Genomic DNA, 19,728 nt, shown 5'->3' with positions numbered 1-19,728 from the left:
AGCATGGATTAATACTAAATTACTAATGCCACATGTTTGCCAATTGAAAACTAATTGTGAGCACTTTTAAAGATTCTCAAGTATCAATGGTACAAAAGAGTGGGACTTCTACTATTTCAATCTCAGATTTACAACCCCATGGACCAACTTATTTGCTAGAGTTAGTCTAGCTTCGATAATGGCAAGAAGAATCATCGTTCTCTTAGCATCTTGAAAAGACCTTTAGGCTAATTCACATATTGCAATTATACTGTCAACCATGTGTTTAGAGGTAGATAAACAAAGGAGGTTTTGAAAATGAGTTATGCTAGAATGCCGCCCAGCAGTGACCGCAAAGCATACTCCTTAGGCAAAATTTACTTTATTAATTTTTTTCATTTTCTTTATTCATATTTTTTTAACATCTTTAAACATTTTAAAAAAATATAAAAAAAAAAATATCAATATACTAATAGTCACTTCTTAATCAATAAATATAAAAAAAATTTTAAAAACAATTAAATGCATAAGTAGCCAAAATGAGGGAGCAAAATAAAGAAACATACTAGCATCGTTCTTTGTTCTTTGAAAATTGAGTGGTCCATGGATGAATTAAAGCTCTCATATTCTCAATAAAATTTTGTTCAATTAAAAAATATTGCAAAAGTTGAAAACTACAATCTCAATTTGTAATGACAATGAATCCAAATACTAATTTTGTATTTGATCTAAGTTGAATTGTTTATTTTATTTTGTATAGAAATTTAAAAAAGTTATAATGATTAGATGAGATGAGAATAGTTGTGAAAACAAACGAGACCTAAAGGAGCCATAAACCAAGCAATGCCAAAACATCTAGAATTCATTGATAAAGATGCTCTGATGACTTTCCAGGCTGTCACTTGGGAAATTTGAAATTAAGAAGAAGAATCATGTCACTAAGTTTCGCAATACCACAACATACACCGTTCTTATTTGTGCTGTAATACAATGCCTAAACCATAACCCACAAAGCATTCCACTTCTACTTGTAGGCATATGATCTGCAAAGAAAGACATTTATTCCTGCTTGTAAATAGATGTGGTAGAAATGTTATTCTTTCGGCATGCGAATTCTGGAACAAGCCTTGCCTAAACCTCAGATCCAGCCAACCGCCGTCTCGAGGCATTTGAAACAGAAACCTGACCAAGCCTGTCTGTCTCTGTCAATGCCATCCGTTCATTGAGTGGCATATAATGCCGCAGCCATACCCCAGTATAAACCTGCATTATCAGACAATCACGGAAATGAGTAAACAGTAAGAACATCAGGAAATATAATGAGATTCTTCAAACGCGTCCCCCCCCCAAGTTCGTGCCCGTTTAGTTTTGAGTTTGAAGCTTAAAAAGTACTTCTAACCATCTAAAAGCTCTTTTATAGATAGGAAAAGTTTCTTACAAGCGAGTTTGCACATCAAAACGCGCACCGATGCTGACATGTAAGGCATCCATTTAATGAAAAAGTACGAATTGAGACAGAAATGATTTTCGTGAGACAGAAGACCTTATTCTTCTCTCAAAATTTGGTCTTATTCTTCTCTCAAAATTTTCCTTTCTTTTTTCTTTAAAAAAAAAAAAAAGTCATATCAACGTCGGTACGCTGTTTGGTGCGCTAAACCGCTTGCACTTTTCAATAAAGCTCTATAATGAAATGCTCTATTACCTACAACAATCCCAAACAGACACTAAAAGATAGGACGGAATAAAAAAAAAAACCTTAAAAGCCGCAACCATAAATGCTGAGGAGAAATTTTAAACAGCTTAATTCAACAGAATGTGCAACCCATGGATTTACAGCTCCTTGTACTTAAAAGGGCAAAAAAATCATTCATCCAGTAGATGACCAAAAGAAAGAGTGTCCAATGGTATCTAACATTATCTTATATACAATCCACTATATGATTAAAAAAATTATAAATCAAATCTACAACTTAAAAAAAAAAAAAAAAAAAAAAAGGGGAAATGTTATTCTTCATCCTAAAGTTTTCCATCCACAATCACACTTGCTGATGTGGCATATTTTAAGTAGTTTCCATTTAAGTGATAGACATATGAAACAACTTAAAATGTCATCAGCATAAGTAATTATGGATGACAAAATTTAGAATGACTAAGATTGCTCTAAGAAAAAGTTTTATACAAGAAAGCAAGACAATCATTTTGTTCTGCCAGAGGATAAAAATTTATCACAAAAATATAAAAACAGTGAAGAAAATTAAAGGAAAAAAAAAATCACTACAGAGGAAATAACCTGCTGAGGTCTCATTATCTTTGTATCAGGATCATCCAGGGACTCTCTCCAGTGTGTCAAATACCCAGCCATTCGTGGGATTGCAAATAAAACAGGGAAGAACTCTGTCGGAAATCCCATTGCCCTGATCAATAAGAATTGATTCATACCAGTTATGTGCTCAGAGAAAAATCAAAGTTATCCATCTAGTGATGGATAAGCATTGAAATCTGTTAAATTTTAGTGTACCTGTATATTAAACCAGAATAGAAATCAACATTTGGATATAGTTTCCTCTTAACAAAATATTCATCAGATAGTGCAGCCTTCTCCAAAGCAACAGCAACCTACAAATGGCATAAAGATAAAAGATGAGTTCAGATGGTCTTATTCAAGAAATCCTAGTGCAGTGGCATGCTATTAAGATGTGAAACTATATGGAAAAACATCAAAAGTGAACTGGAAGAGAATGGGACCCACGTATGCCTAGAACAATAAAGTTTATGCTACCACAGAGTTTATTCTCTCATCAATTTAAATAATAAGTGTTTTCACAACTTATGCCATCAGAGTTGATACCTTGCAGAGTCATAAGATTTTTTCCGTTCCATTGAGTTATAAAATAGGTTTATCTTTCTCATTCAGTTCTCCCTTAAAGAATCATCTACTTTTGTAATTGACTATGATGTCAGAAATGTGCCAGTGCTCATAATTTGTTAATCATCTTTATTATCAGAACTGTGCCAGGGCTCAGGAAAACAGAAGGAACTTGAACAAACAACAGAGGACACATTCTGTCCTCCATGAAGAGAGAGAACATAGTGTTGGGAAAAATAAAAAGATAACACCTCAATTAGAGGATCCCGGCCAACAATGGAGAATACTTCCTCTGCCAGTTTCTTTATCACCTTTGCTCTTGGATCATAGTTTTTGTATACACGATGTCCAAAACCCGACATCTTACGCTTCCTGGAGAAATGAAGTGTATAATTTACCAAAATAAATGTATAATTTCATGCAAGAAGGCCATTATTGCCTGTTACAAAGTTAAGCAATGAATGTCACAAAATAATTACCTGTTCTTCACACCCTCAATGAACTCCGGAATGTTTTCAACAGTTCCAATCTCACTCAGCATCTTAAGCACAGCCTACAATATACAAGATAATGGGAAAAGCTTACTTACCAGTGACGCAAAACATAGTTTGAGCATAACATTTCAGGAAAAGATAGAATCAAAGACCTAAACCATATTAAATATCAAATATTTATGCTGCCATGGAGGTGTTAAATTACAGTACTAGGACCTCTCAAGTGTGGAAAAAGACTGAAAGTAAAATGTTGATACACTGTATACCTCATTAGCTCCACCGTGAAGAGGACCATACAGTGCACCAACAGCCCCAGCAAGAGCAGTGTATACATCAACTCCACTGCAGAGACAGAGCCAGCTATGTGAACAAAAAGTTTAAGGTTAATTTAATTTGGTCGGGTTTCAAGCTATCTACCTTGATGCTAGATGTCGAGCAGCAGCCGTGGAGCAATTCATTTCATGCTCTGCATGCAGTATGAAGAGAATATCTAAAACTCTAGCTAGTCGAGGGTTGGGTTTATACGACCTATTGCCTCTGCAAGTTTGTAGGAAGAAAATATTAATCAGGTTAGATGAGACAAAAATCAAAATCTTGAAAATAATAAAAACCATGTTGAAAAAAACAAGATTCCATCTGTCCCATTCCGAAGAACAATAGAATAAATTCATATTTATTGGAAAGAGGATGTAATGATCAAAACTCAACGCATCAGTACTGGCCTTTTAGAGAACAAGTTTTTTTTGGATAGGTGAAAGAAAACCTCTTAAGAGGCCAGTACTGAAATAACATCAGAAGTAAAAGTTATCATGTTAGAAAGAGAATAAGTATGTTATCCACAATATCATTGAGATCGAAAGATGCTATATACAATGAATCTAGCATGTATAAGAAATTCTCTGCATAAGAAAGGTTGCTGGATGGGAGAACTGGAGGCCTTCCTGCCATCCTCAAATAAGCTGCTGCTGCTATGGTTGGTGCCTGCAACCAAAAAAAAAAGAATATTGATTTTACTTAAATCAGTTGGAACAAAATCAGTTGTTCACTGCAAGCCTATAGCAGCAGCAGCTGTGCTAACAAAACTTTAACAGGAAAAGCTTACATAAGTTTCAAAAACCAAGCATGTCAGCATTGATAATTATTGAACAACATTTGCAAGGCAAAAATAAGAGAGAAGAATAAATTGAATAAGCAAACCTTCCCGAGAATGCGTGCTATTTGTTTGTCTCTCACTTGTTTCGACTGATAAAGATCTTGGCCCTTTATAAACAAAAATAATAATGAGAAACGTCAACAAGTTCAAGGAAACTGAGACAATAAGTTTTTAAAAGTGACTGCCACAACTCAGGCTATCATTTGTTACTCTTTTTTTTGGTCCTAGCAAGGCTGTTTATTAATTAAAAACAGAAAAAAAGAATTGTCTTTTAGTAATTGCCGCAGCAATATTTTTCCAAATCAGCAGGGATAAGGGGGTGCAACTTATTCATATTCTGAGTAATAACACTCCTCACATAACAAGAACGTTTAAACAACAGGATCTGTCAATGAAGTAAATCACGATGTCAGTTTGTTTGCTACAGCAGAAACTACATCAACCCAGAATCCAGGAATAACTTCAAATTCGTCCATTTATCAAGATAGATTTTCAGGGTCAAGTTTGGGAACCAAAAGTTTCTCAAAAGTTTCCTACTCTCAATCCAAACATCTTTATACCAAACAATCTCAGTCATCAAAACATTTCACCTTGATTTCCATAACAAGTAAAAACCAAAAGTAACTTTCAAAAAACTAGAAATAAATAACTCACAAACCTCTCTTAAAAAACCTTTCTCCATCCAAACATATTTCAGTGAGCCCCGCCACTTTTTAAAACCCCAATAAAAACTTCTCTCAAAAAATTTTCTCAATCCAAAGTTTTTAAATTGGAGTAATTCCTAGAGTTGATGTGGACAAAAATGGAAGGTGGAAGAACTTTTCACAAGTTTTCCCTTTAAAGAACATAACTGATAGAAAACATAAAAAATGTGCAACAACATAGGGTACCTGTATTGTTAAACATCATACTTGTAAGATACCAATGCCTACATATAAAGGCAAATATGAAACTGCCTCAAACTCAAATTATCAAACTTACTCTAAGGGCAGGATTGGCATCAGGATGGAAGACTGAAAGAGCACTCATTGCACTGACAAGTACACCCATTGGGTGTGCATCATGAGGCATTGCCTGTATAATGTCCTATAAAACAAATTTAAAGAAGGATACCTCCTGTCAAAAATGAAAGTTGGTGCTTAAAAAAAGTAGAAAACCATTCAAGCGAGATGTAGTTTTTTCTTGATGTTCAAGATAAAATTCAGCCTATCCATTCTATCACAAAAGCCCTTTAAATAATTGGATTTCCTAGGATAAAGAGCTTTCATTACAGATTTAAATCATTTAGCTAGATAGCACACATTCAGAAAATTATGTTTACTACCAAAACCAAACCTTGGGGTTAAATCACATCTTCGAAAATAAGTACAATTTTCCTAATTATATTGCTTTTCTGAATGCCATCTAGGAAACTAGGGTGGTGAAAATCATATGTCCACAAAGATGTTTCTTATTATCCTTTTTCTTTTTTTCTTATAAGTAGATGTTTCTTATTATCCTTCACAGACAGACATGTTTTATGCTCAACCCATGCCATGACACATCATCAATATAAGAAACATTAAAATTCTTGGAGCATAAAATAATGTGATATTTAGGCCATGCTAATCACGTGACCGTATAATGTTTGTTCATGGTTTATCTAAGCAAATCAGAAAATGGATATGGGAGCAACAGATTAAGTGGGGCATTGATTTCCATGATTTGAATAATAGAAACAAAAACGATATTTTATCATGTCCTTTCATTAGCAGTGTCTATTCACATATGCAAGATTGGTAAGTTAGTCTTGACTAAAACAGACATATTCCAAGTTGTCTGCTAACGAAAGTATCATTTCCATCTTTCTAGAGATGGTTGTGACTAAATCACTTCGACTGCATACAAGTACTTAAAAGTATTACCAAAACCATGAAGTCAGATGATTAATTTTTTGAAAACATATACACCAATGTCCACTTTTCCAATGATATGCAATTTATATATACATATATACATATATATATATAGAAAGTACATATTTCCTTCATGCCATAAGAGTACTTCTGCAGAACAAGCTCAATCGCATTGAGACAAGTAACATATATATTCCAAAACTAGGTATACTGAGAAAAAATATCAGACCAGAATTCCCTGTGGTACAGCTGAATGCTGAGAAATGGCAAACTCCCAGTCTGCTAGCTGACTTCCAGAAGGCAAATTCCCATACACTGAAAGAAGAAAGCAAATTAATTCAGATGACCATTTAATAATTGAATACAAGTATGGTATATGAAAGTTTTTGAAGAAGCAACAAAATTATGTTATAAATAATAATAATTTTTTTTGTTGGAAATTCTCTGGTATTTTTTTTTTTTATTATTGATAAGGAACCCTGGAAGCCCTGCAATTGCAACATGTATTTTACTCAACTCCAGACCCATGTAATGCGCCCACATAACACGTATTGAGTAAATCACTAGCTTTTCATAGATAGGACGTGGCTCATAGAAGTTTTTTGTACCTAGGAGTCAAACCTTAGACCTTGAGCCATACCCCATAAACAAGGCCCTTACCACTTTAACCAACCCCTAGGGTTTCTCCAGTATAATTAATAACTGTAACACACTTTCCTCTGAGCATGCACAGAATATCAATTGCATATGAAGGTAATGGAATATTTTTGTTAGGAAGATGAAAGTTTATGCTAATTTAGGAACATGACAGATTATACTAAAGAGATAATGCTTATAGAGACAGTACTGCAAGAGAGAGAGTAAAGCAATCAACCTTCCTTAGCTAGGTGTACTTCTAAACCATCATATCGGTTAAAACCCACTTTCTCTACCACTTTTTCTCAATCAACCTGCGACTCACTTTCAATAAAAAATAAAAGTAAAAAGTGACCAGGTCTTAAATGTCCAATGCACCTAAACTATATTTCATTTCTGGATGCCCAGTGTACTCTGCTGATGGGTTCTGCACCGTTCAGAATTCAAATTGAAGTTGAATCTGCTCAATAATCTCTCTTTTCTTTTTTACCCTATGCAATCAAGGATGGGTTTCCTAAGGAATTGTTTTTCACAAAAAAAAAAAAAAAAAAAAAAAGAACAGCTCTAGCAAACTATTAATGTCATGATAATTTATCATGACTGTTTGTTATCAGAGACTACCACATTTTGGAAATTTTCCAGTGAACTTACTTAAGAGATACGCCACTTCCAAAAACGTGCTACTTTCTGCCAACTCTTCAATTGGGTAGCCTCTATACCTAAGGATACCCTCATCACCATCAATATAACAAATCGACGACCGGACAGGAGCTGTGTTCAGATAGCCCGGATCATAAAGTTTGAGCCCCTTGTCATTCTTTATAGCTGTAATCTGTATGAAGAGAAATTCCACAAGGTCAAGTAAAATGGAATTAAGAAATCAGCTCACCCGATGTTACCCATCAATACAGAAAAAGTACAATGCCAACAGAAATAACAAACAAACATATAAAGATCCAATAGCCAAAAAAATTCACATTTTATCATTTTACCTTAAGATTAAAAATAAAATGAGTCACAGATGGAAAAGGTGGGGGAAAAAAGCATATCTGATCTTACTCTACATTTTCTCAACAGCTAAAAAGACCGCACATGATAACTACCAACCAAAAACACAAACATTAGAACGCTTAGATCGAACCCAAATCAGAACAAACTCACGTGAAGCCCCACATGCTAATTACTGAAAGCTTAAATTACTAACCCGCGTAATTAATAATTGAAAACCCAATCCCAACATCTTTTTTTTTTTCTTGTTTTCTTTGCTGTTTTATAATATCTCGCCAGGCACAAAAACCCAGTCTATAAACAGCCATCACTCACCAAAAAGACAAACTTTAACAAAAAAAAATATATATAGACAAACAATACCCAGATAACTAAACCCAAAACAAACACAATTCAGCAATCAAGTGAGAAAAAAACGCTTTATGTAGATATATGTACATAAATATACCTTCTTGAGATCAGTTGCTTTGACGGTTCCTTCCTCAGAGACGGGGACCTGGTACTTCTTCCCAGTCCTCTCATCGACGATGGTGAGCGAGCCTCGGAGGTTGCCGGGTGGAGGGGCCGAGGTCTGAGCGGAGAGGCAGTGGGGCTCAAGAGCTGGCGCGACATCGATGAGGTCAGTTGACGAGAAAAGGTGCGCAGTGAGAACGGCTAAGCGGCCCCGCGCCACCTCCACGGATAACTCTCTCACGCTCGACATTTCCTCTCTCTCTCTCTCTCTCTCTCTCTGTGTTTACCTTTCGCCTGAATCTTTTGGGATCGTGAAGGGTGGCTATACGAACAACGAAGACCCAGCAACACAATTCGAACTTTTTAACATCTGTGAGGTGAACACAGGCATAATATATTATATATATATATATATATATATATATATATATGTGTGTGTGTGTATGGTGCTACTTTGCCTACATGTGTCCATTCAGTGTAATATTTTTTTTAATTATTTTTTAAATATATTTAAACATTTTTAAAAAATATAAATATACTAATAGTCGCCTATTTATCTATTAAGAAAATAAATTAAATTATTAAGCAGTCAAAATAAGAGATAAATTAAGGAGGCATAATAGTATTATTTTATATATATATATATATATATATATATGTTTTTCATCAAATTACTTTATAAATTAAATCACGTTATCTCGATTAAGATCTTTTAGATTAATTGGTAACATTTTAATTTCTCACTAAAAAAAATCAAAGATAAAATCTCCTCCCCATATATATATATATATAAATATAAATATAAATATATATATATATAAATACATATATAACCACGTTATCTCGCTCATGCCGACACTAGCTTGTAAATATATTTTTTTAAGAAAAACTTCTATATTAGTAATTTATATTATTTTTCATTTTTTGTAGTTTTATTTTTTTATTAATTTAATTTTTCATTTTATTTTGTTTTTAATTTTTATAACTTTTTATCACATAAGAATACGTGATTTTTCCATTATTTCTTACGGTACGATTGGATCATCAACTCCTCTCAATTCATCTCAATTTATTATTATAATTTTTTTAAATTTCAACATAAAATATAATAAACAATTCAACATTTTTAAATTTTAAAATAATAATAATATTAAAAAATAATATTCTAATAATATTTTATCTTCCAACTCAATTCAGTTTAACATCTAAACACAGCCTAATATAGATAAAAGTAAGAAGGATATTTTTCTCTTTAACTCAAAAATTTAAATTCTCTCTCTTCAATAAAAAAGTTGAAAAAAGTTGAATCAAATCATAAATGAATTAAATAAATGCTTCACTAAATCCATTACCTCGCCCATTAACCAAAAAAAAAAAAAAAGTAAAGGATAGAGAGAAAAAGAAAATTCCCAAAAAAGGATTTACGATTTATCAAATCAAAAATTCGTGTTTTGAGTCTTTTGACACATTTGTGAATATACTAAAGTTTTCATTAAAATATAATCTCTATAAAGAAAAATAGTTGTTATTTATGAATAATGTTAAATACAGTTTCAATGTGTGTAAGTCTAGCGCACTTCTTTTAAAAAAAATAGTTATCATTAAAAAAATAATTTTTTCACGTAGGTCTTAAATTTATCAACTTTTTGTTAGAAGTAATGTGCGAGATTTATACACTTTAGAATTATAAATTTCATTTCTCTTATCGATATTAATAAATATTTTTTCAATCATTTTATATTTAAAGACAATTTAGAATATATTAAAAATATGACGAGTGGCATTCTTTTAAGGGAAAAATAACTTCTCAAAGCATTTAAGAATAACCTATTAAAAATATATATTTATAGTAAAAAAACAAAAAACAAAAAAAAGAGTACCATATCATTAAGCTCGCCATTCCAAATCAAAGATTGCAAAAGTTTAATCAAATAATGTTTAGATTTTTTTATGTTGTCTTAACTTAAGGGTGTGGCAACCTATATATGTTTTGCCACAAATAGGGCTGTAATCGAGTCGAGCCGAGCTGAGCTTTAGCTTGTCGAGCTCGGCTCGACTCAAAATACTTGAGCTTGAGCTCGAGCTCGAGTTCGAGATTTCTTTTTTATTCTGTGTTCGAGCTCGACTCGATAAGCTTAACTCTCAATTCGAGCTCGTCCCACAAACGAGTTCGAGTCGAGTCGAACTCGTGCTCGAATTGTTTATTTTTTTATTTTTTGAATAAGATTTAATAATTAATAAATAAAATAAAAAAATAAAAAATCTAATATTGAATTTATACAACTAACAAGTAGAACTCTATTGAATTATAAAATTTTAAAAAAATTATAAATAATTAATATTTATCCAAAATAACAATATATTATATGCGTGTATATATTATTAATATATACACTTAATATGATAGCATATATCTATTTTATATATAGTTCACACATACTAGTATATGAAATTATTAAATTTTATCGACTAATTATTATACAAATTATAAAATATACCTATGAAGTATATTCACTATATAGACATAAGTAATTAGATTACATATTATATATTTAGAGTTTTGCTACACAACCTCCACCACACTCCACAATTTTTTAAATTTTTAAATTTTTTAATATTTTTTAAATTTTTTTTGAGTTTATTTTTTTAAAATTATTTCAAATTTTCTATTCATTCTTCATATAATAAATATTTGATAAAAGAAAAAAATAATAAAAATTAAAAAAATGTAGAGTGTGGAGCGTTAGGAGGTTGTGAAGATTTATTCATATATTTAATTATAAAAGTGGTATGCTTATATTATTAGCTAATATATATATATATATGTATATATACATAGGTATATATATATATTTATCAATATATGAATGAGTTTTAGTCGATTCGAGCTAACGAATCGACTCGAGCATAAACGAGTGAGCATTAATGAGTCTTAATTCAGTCGAGTCGAGTCGACTTTTATCGGGTATGTGTTATTTACAAATTGAGCGGGTATCTGTATTCAAGAATGAACTTTTATTTTTTATGAATTGAATTCGATTTGAGTTTAACTGAATGAGTACCGAGCGGACTATGAAATAGATTGTAAAACCTTAGCCACAAAGAAACAAGAATAAACTCTTAAAACGTGATTTTTTTTTTTTTTCGCTTTTTGAGAAACAACTTGGTTTTCAGAAAAAACAATATGCAAATGAACTATTGATGAAGCAAGAGTTGCGTATAGAACTTGTTTACGGAATGATTTCGAGATTAAGTTTTCAACATAAAGCGGATAGGATTAATGACTTATATAGCGTATGGCGTTCGGATTTATCTTCTTGAAGATCGTGACAAAAAACGATAAAGCTACTTCTCGGGATTCTCAACAACAATTGTGGAGACTCGGAGATGATGCAACCGATGTTTCCACTTGGGGTGTAGATGGGCTGGTATGGAGGTGATGAATTTCGGTCTCTCGTCCTTCGGAGGGGACCAGATCGAACATTTGTAATGGTTGGATTGGTTCGATAGCTATTGATTCCGTTTAGTTCAATTGGTCCAGTTTAATTATTTTTTATTTTTTTAAAAAAAATTAATAAAAAAATTTATTTAAATTATTAATTTAAAATTAAGTGAATCATTAATGTGAATTATGTAACTAACTCATAAAAAAATATTTTATATGGTCAATGATAATAAATTACATAATTTACTTATATAATTATTATAAAAAATAATATATTAAATTATTAAAAATATTTTAAAATATATATAGGAGTTCCGTCCAATCCGATCCAAAATTTATAGATTCCGGAATCGGATCGAATTTTTTCAGTCAGACCAGTCGGTCTGGTCCGATCAATTTTTACTGTCTACACTGAACTCCTTACACCCCTAGTTTCAACACATGTTATGATATGATGGATTATTGATTTAGTAAGGTTTGCGTTCAAATCATCTCAACTCATTTCATCTAATTATTATAATTTTTCAAATTCCTACACAGAATATAATAAACAATTCAACTTTTTCAAATTCCAGAACGATAATAATATTTTAAAATAATATTCTAACAATATTTTATTCAACTTTCATCTTAACACATTTCATCTCAACTCACTATCCGAACATCACTTAAATATTGTGACCGGACTTGGTGTCAAATAACACTCTTCTTTGGTGTCTTGCCACGTAGCCACCCATGGTTTCTAATTATGGGACCGCAGTAAACAGACTCTCATTCCGGTTCAAGCCATTTATGCATCTCCCAATGCTCGTGACTCCTGACCTTTCCTCCCATCGACCATGACCACTAACCCAACCCCTAACCCTCTCTCCCATCGACCAACCTCGACATCGTGACCCTCTGGCCATCTCTCCCATTGCCTGTCGTGAACTTTAATGTTGTGACCCTGTGACCCTTTCTCCATTCACCCATCGCTCCTCAAGGCCATAAACCTCGAGGCGGTGCAAAGCTACAAAAACCCACCCATCGCTGCTACATTGATGCTCGACGCCGTGAATCGAAATAGGTAATTTAGTCAATAGCCACGACATTTTGTCAATAGTAAAACTATAACAAATGTTGTTTATTATCGTTGCTTGGACAATCAAATTGAGAAATTGATCAGACTTGTAACAGAAAGCAATGCATGCAAAAGGATGAAATACAAAAGTTTCAAGCATAAATTATGATGTTAAAAGATGAAATTGTATAAAGCACAAGTAATCAATCTAAGTTGATATAGATATAAAGAGCAGGCATGCCCAACATTGCTTGTTATATAATTTATGCCTAAATTTATGTATTTCTTCCTTTTGCGTTCATTGCTTTCTATTACAAGTCTATTAAATTTCTCAAATCAATTGTCAAAGCAACGATAATAAACAATATTTGTTCTACTTTGAGTATTGACATTTTACCAATTCCGATTCATGGCATCTAGCTGCAATGGGTGGGTTTCTATATCTTTACACGACCATGAGGTTCACAACATTGAGGGGCGATGAGTGAATGGAGAGAGGGTCACGGGATCACGGCATCGAGGTTCACGGTAGGCGATGGGAGGGATGGTCAGGGGGTCATGTGTTATGATGCCGAGTGAAGAGAAGAAGCTTAGGGTTGACTGGAAGACAACATGTGCAGAAGTGAAGTGAAGTGCTACAAAGTAAGTTGAAGTGAAGTGAATCAAGTGGGACGACGTCGTGAAGAGAGACTCAGACGCAGCGTTTTGGCATGTATAAGTCAAAACGGTGCATTCCGTTTATTAGAATTTATGTTTCAGTTTTTTATGTTTCAGTTTTATGTTTCAGTTGTTAAAACACACTATTTTGGCATTCACAAGCTAAAATGGTGCGTACGAATTAGTAGGTTCCTTTTGTGTTCCAGGTTGTAATGAACCTTTTATCTCTAAAGCTATACACAGCGTTTTGGTTGGCACAAACCAAAACGCTGCGTGCTGTCTGTCATACCAGGTGGGTCATTGTAGCCTTACCTGGGAGAGTTTGTTACAGATTCGGTGTTATGGGCAAGGGAGGACCTAGGCAAGGACCATTCCGGATTGTAAGGCCATTTTCATAGTAGTACGTTTATAGTGGAGGAAGGGACTTCCTCCAATAGTTTCAACGTGTTTCATGAATGAATTCAGCCCTTTCACCATTCTGATTGTCTCATTTCCATTTTATCAAACATCTGTAGTGCATTCGGTTCTTAGTGCATTCCAGCATTCTTCTTGTTCTACGGAATCCACTGCAGTACAGTAAAATACAGGGATAATTACATAGGGTTTTAACAAGTGGTATATGAGCACCGATCCTGCCATAGTCACCTTCCACACCCTCATCCATAACCATTTTCCATCATCCAAAGATAAATCAAACCAGCCAAACAGATTTACATCCAATTCCACAATACAAACCATTCCCCATAAATTCTACCCATACACACAGCCAAACACCATTCCCAATTGCCCATAAATTCCAAAAACCATTAAGCTTCAACCATGGTGGATGCTACTTGATCCAAACAAATGCAGCAACAGCTTGATGCCCCAGAGGAAAACCATCAAGAAACCCAAAAACATTTCAGCACCATTGATGAGAGGCTGTACCAGTTCACTAAAATGGTTCGAACTTTGGTGGCTCACCAGGGGAACATGGCACGTGACCTGCAAAACCAGCAAGATAATGAGCATGGGCCGCAAAGGGGGACTAACATAAGAGGTATTCGTTTAGACTTTCCTCATTTTACTGGTGAAAACCCATCAGTATGGGTATTTAAGGCTTCCCAATACTTCAAATACCATCAAACCACTCCTGCCCAAAAGCTATTGCTAGCCTCATATCACATGGAGGAGGATGCCTTGGTGTGGTACCAAGAGGCCGTAGACACAGCCCAGTTTGTGAGTTGGGAGACTTTGGTGCGGGCTATGTTGGTTCATTTTGGACCAACTGCGTATGACGATCCTATAGAGACCTTAACGAGGTTAAAGCAAGTCACTACGGTGGCAACTTATAAGGCCAGCTTTGAGGCGCTGTCAAATCGAGTAAGGGGTCTTTCCAAACACCATAAGTTGAGTTGTCTTCTAAGTGGCTTAAAGGATGAAATACGGTTACCTCTCCGCATGTTCAACCCACACAACTTAACGGCAACCTTTGGATTAGCACGAATTCAAGAAGAATACCTCAATAGTGTTAAGAAACCAATGAAGTTCTCGGGAGAGAAGGGGCAGTTTGGTTTTAGTAACAACTATATTTCTTATGGCAATAGCGGTGGTACAACGAGTAACAACCAGAAATACAGCCCTCCTATCAAAAAGGTTCTCTCCACAGCGTGGGATGAGAAGCGTAAGAAAGGGCTATGCTATCATTGCGATGAAAAATGGAACCCCAACCACATTTGCAATAAAGCTAAGGTATGCTTTCTACAAGGAGTTGGGGATTCGGAGGCGACGGAGGAAGGTGAAGAGGAGATTGCTATGGTTGCTGAAGTACCTAGTGAAGGGGATTCAAAACAGAAAAGGGTTGTGGTTGAACCCGAGATCTCCTTAAATGCCATTACGGGAACTCCTAGTTCTAAGACTATGCGACTCATGGAGTGGATGGGGAGCACACAAGTGGTCCTTTTGATTGACTCCGGGTCAACACATAGCTTCGTGGACCCCTCTATTGCTCAAATAGCCAAGCTGGTGGTTGATGAGGCAAAGAGACTTGCTGTCAAAGTTGCTAACGGACAAATAGTGCAAGGCTTAGGTTATTGCAGCAATGCCAAAATCAAGGTGCAAGGTATATCATTTTATCCCTCTTTTTATGTTTTACCTCTTGGAGGTTGTGATGTTGTTCTTGGGGTGGATTGGTTAGAGACACTTGGACCCATTGTTTGGGATTTTCATGAGCTGTCCATGAAATTTCTGTATCTTGGGAAGAATTTTGAGTTGTTGGGAGTGAAGTTGGAAGGTTTGACCCTTACTAAGGGGGAAAAGTCAATGCTTACATCCATGCAAAGGGGGAAGGGGTTATTTTTGCTGCTTGTTAGTGAAACCAATGTGTTGAGGACCTCGGGTGGAGGAGATAAGGTGCAGCAACTGATATCATAGTTTGCACAAGTGTTCAAGATTCCGAAAGGCTTACCACCCTCAAGGCCCCAAGACCATAGAATACCCCTTAAAGAAGGAACTCAACCTATAACCGCTAGACCTTACCGTTACCCCCACTACCAAAAGTCTGAAATTGAAAAGATAGTGGCTGAATTACTAGAGAGCAGAGTGATAAGGCCTAGCACAAGTTCTTTCTCTTCCCCGGTGCTTTTGGTCTGCAAGGGGGATGGGAGTTGGCATATGTGCGTGGATTATCGCGCACTTAACCAATAAACCATAAAGGATAAGTTTCTTATTCCCATTATTGATGAACTCTTGGATGAGTTGTATGGATCGGTGGTTTTCTCTAAACTGGATTTGAGGTCCGGTTACCACCAAATCAGGGTGGTACCTGAGGATGTCGTAAAAACAGCCTTTAGAACTCATGAAGGGCACTATGAGTTTCTCGTTATGCCCTTTGGTTTGATTAATGCCCCATCAACTTTTCAAGGGCTGATAAATGAGGTGTTTCGACCCTATTGGCGAAAGTTTGTATTAGTTTTTTTGATGATATTTTAGTGTACAGCAGCTGCTGGACAGATCACTTGATGCATTTGCGTGTGGTGCTGGGGGTACTAAAAAAAAAATCAGTTGTATGCTAAGCTGTCAAAGTGTCAATTTGAGGTCGATGAAGTGGATTACTTGGGGGCACATTATCAATGACAAGGGTGTGATGGTTGACCCACGAAAGGTGGCTACTATGCTGGATTGGCCTGTACCGGTTAATGTAAAATCCTTACGAAGATTTTTGGGGTTAACGGGTTACTACCGTAAGTTTATAAAAGGTTATGGGACAATTGTTGCACCCTTAACAGATTTACTTAAAAAGCATGCTTTTGTATGGAATGATGCTGCTTCCGAAGCCTTTAAGGAGTTGAAATTGGCTATGACTCAGTCCCCGGTATTGAGGTTACCAGACTTCACTCAACCCGTCACCATTGAGTGCGATGCAAGCGGAAGAGGAATGGGGGTAGTTTTAATGCAAGCTGGGCAGCCACTTGCATTTATGAGCAAGGCCTTGAAGGGTAAGGAACTCCTTCTCTCCACATATGAGAAAGAGCTCCTTGCCTTGGTAATGGCGGTAAGAAAATGGAGATATTATCTCTTAGGTCAGTCTTTTGTGATTAAAACGGACCAGCAGGCCTTGAAATTTTTGCTGGAGCAACGTGTGGGAACCGTAACTCAGCAAAAGTGGGTGAGCAAACTAATGGGGTATGACTTTGTTATTACCTATAAGCAAGGAAAAGAAAATGTGGTGGCAGATGCATTATCAAGAAAAGAGGAAGAACATGACTTAGAGGGTGGGTCCTTAGCAATGATCACATTTCCAACACCCGAATGGGTAGAGGAACTTAAGGTGAGCTATGAGGAGTCAGTGGAGTTGAAGGAAATCCTGAGACAGCTAAGGGATGGTACTGTTACAGTAAAAAAATATTAGTTACAGCAGGGTTTGCTACTAAAAAAAGGGAGAATTGTCATTGCAAGGGAATCATCTTTTAAGGGGAAGGTGCTACAGTACATACATGATAATCCTATGGGGGGCCACTCGGGTTATCTAAAGACCTACCAAAGGGCTAAACGGGATGATTTCTACTGGAAGGGGATGAAGAAAGACAAAAAAAAATGGTGAGGGAATGTGTGACCTGCCAAGCAGTAAAGTATGAAACAACACCACCACCAGGGTTGTTACAGCCCTTACCCGTACCCCAGCAAGCTTGGACCGACATTTCTATGGACTTCATAGAAGGGCTTCCCATGTCTAGTGGGTTTAATGTAATCCTAGTGGTTGTTGATAGGTTTACAAAGTTTGGGCATTTCATACCCTTAGCCCACCCCTATACAGCAGCTGTAGTGGCCAGTTTGTTTATGAATCATGTGTTCAAATTACACGGCCTACCCCATACCATTGTGACAGATAAAGATCTAATATTTGTGAGTTCTTTTTGACAATCTTTTTTCTCCTTACAGGGCTCAGCACTCAACCTCAGTTCTGCCTATCACCCACAATCAGATGGGCAAACTGAGGCTCTCAACAAATGTCTAGAAGGTTACCTAAGATGTTATGCAGGAACTAAACCTCATAAATGGTCTCAGTGGCTACCATTTGCTGAGTGGTGGTACAATACTTCTTACCACACGACCACTTAGTTAACACCCTTCCAAGCCCTATACGGCTACCCACCACCACTATTGCTATCTTATATACTAGGGACTTCAGCAAACCAAACAGTAGACCAAACGTTACAGAGTAGGGACTAGATTATCAAATTACTGAAGGAAAACTTGGAAGGGGAAAAAAATCGTATGAAAACACAGGCTGACAAGCATAGAACAGAAAGAATATTTGAGGAGGGAGATTGGGTATACCTGAGGTTGTAGCCATGCTGACAAAAATCCATTGCGCATCGCCGAAATATGAAGCTCGCCCCTCGGAATTTCGGGCCATTTCAAGTGGAGAAAAAAATTGGACAAGTAGCTTACCGCCTGAAACTACCACCATCTTCCCAGATCCACCCCACTTTCCACGTGTCGTGCCTCAAGAGGAAGGTGGGAAGTTCGGTTCAGCCGCTAGCTACCCTGCCACCCATCGATTCACAAGGAGAAGTTATTCTCGAGCCCGAGTCAGTGGTGGACCGACGCATGAAGAGAGAAGGAAATCGGGCCACAACAGAAATCTTGGTGAAATGGAGGGGGTTAGGGGACAAAGAAAACTCAAGGGAGAAGTTGTGGAAGCTTCAACAGCTCTACCCACACCTTGTGGGCAAGGTGCTGTGAAGAAATGAGGGATTGTTATGATGTCGAGTGAAGAGAAGAAGCTTAGGGTTGACTGGAAGACAACATGTGCAGAAGTAAAGTGAAGTGCTACGAAGTAAGTTGAAGTGAAGTGAAGTGAATCAAGTGGGACGACGTCGTGAAGAGAGACTCAGACGCAGCGTTTTGGCATGTATAAGCCAAAACGGTGCGTTCCATTTATTAGAATTTATGTTTCAGTTTTTTATGTTTCAGTTGTTAAAACACACCGTTTTGGCTTTCACAAGCTAAAACAGTGTGTACGAATTAGTAGGTTCCTTTTGTGTTCAAGGTTGTAATGAACCTTTTATCTTTAAAGCTATACAAAGCGTTTTGGTTGGCACAAACCAAAACGCTGCGTGCTGTATGTCATACCAGGTGGGTCACTGTAGCCTTACCTGGGAGAGTTTGTTACAGGTTCGGTGTTATGGCAAGGGAGGACCTGTGCAAGGACCATTCCGGATTGTAAGGTCATTTTCATAGTAGTACGTTTGTAGTGGAGGAAGGGACTACCTTGAATAGTTCCAACATGTTTCATGAATGAATTCAGCCCTTTCACCATTCTGATTGTCTCATTTCCATTTTATCAAACATATGTATTGCATTCGGTTCTTAGTGCATTCCAGCATTCTTCTTGTTTTACGGAATCCACTACAGTACAGTAAGATACAGGGAGAATTACATAGGGTTTTAACATCATGGCGTCAGGGTTCTCGACAGTCAATGGGAGAGATGGTTAGGGGTCATGAGCACTGGGTGATGCATAAATTGTTTGGATTGGAATGAGAGAGTTTGTGTGCTACGGTCTCATAGACCCATGGGTGGCCTAAATGGCGAGACA

General features: G+C 36.0%; 1 protein-coding gene and 1 long non-coding RNA gene across 2 annotated transcripts; both read right to left on the bottom strand.

The window, feature by feature from the left end:
• Positions 1-823: 823 nt before the first annotated feature.
• LOC121250215 (citrate synthase, glyoxysomal) lies at positions 824-8,873 on the bottom strand. Its single transcript, XM_041149240.1, has 13 exons — positions 8,480-8,873; positions 7,675-7,855; positions 6,617-6,702; positions 5,474-5,578; positions 4,537-4,599; positions 4,211-4,320; positions 3,757-3,876; positions 3,606-3,681; positions 3,325-3,398; positions 3,097-3,217; positions 2,498-2,595; positions 2,270-2,393; positions 824-1,242 (listed from the first exon to the last, which is right to left on the bottom strand). The coding sequence occupies exons 1-13, from the start codon at positions 8,732-8,734 to the stop codon at positions 1,111-1,113; spliced, it is 1,545 nt and encodes a 514-aa protein (XP_041005174.1). The 5' UTR covers positions 8,735-8,873; the 3' UTR covers positions 824-1,110.
• Positions 8,874-12,501: 3,628 nt separating this feature from the next.
• Positions 12,502-13,545, bottom strand: LOC121248047. Its single transcript, XR_005937389.1, has 2 exons — positions 12,953-13,545; positions 12,502-12,903 (listed from the first exon to the last, which is right to left on the bottom strand). It is a non-coding gene; the product is annotated as an uncharacterized LOC121248047 (long non-coding RNA).
• Positions 13,546-19,728: the final 6,183 nt, after the last annotated feature.

The sequence above is a fragment of the Juglans microcarpa x Juglans regia genome, chromosome 2D (assembly GCF_004785595.1).
Source record: "Juglans microcarpa x Juglans regia isolate MS1-56 chromosome 2D, Jm3101_v1.0, whole genome shotgun sequence".
In the NCBI taxonomy this organism is placed as follows: Eukaryota; Viridiplantae; Streptophyta; class Magnoliopsida; order Fagales; family Juglandaceae; genus Juglans; species Juglans microcarpa x Juglans regia.
This window is presented reverse-complemented; position numbering and strand designations above follow the sequence as displayed.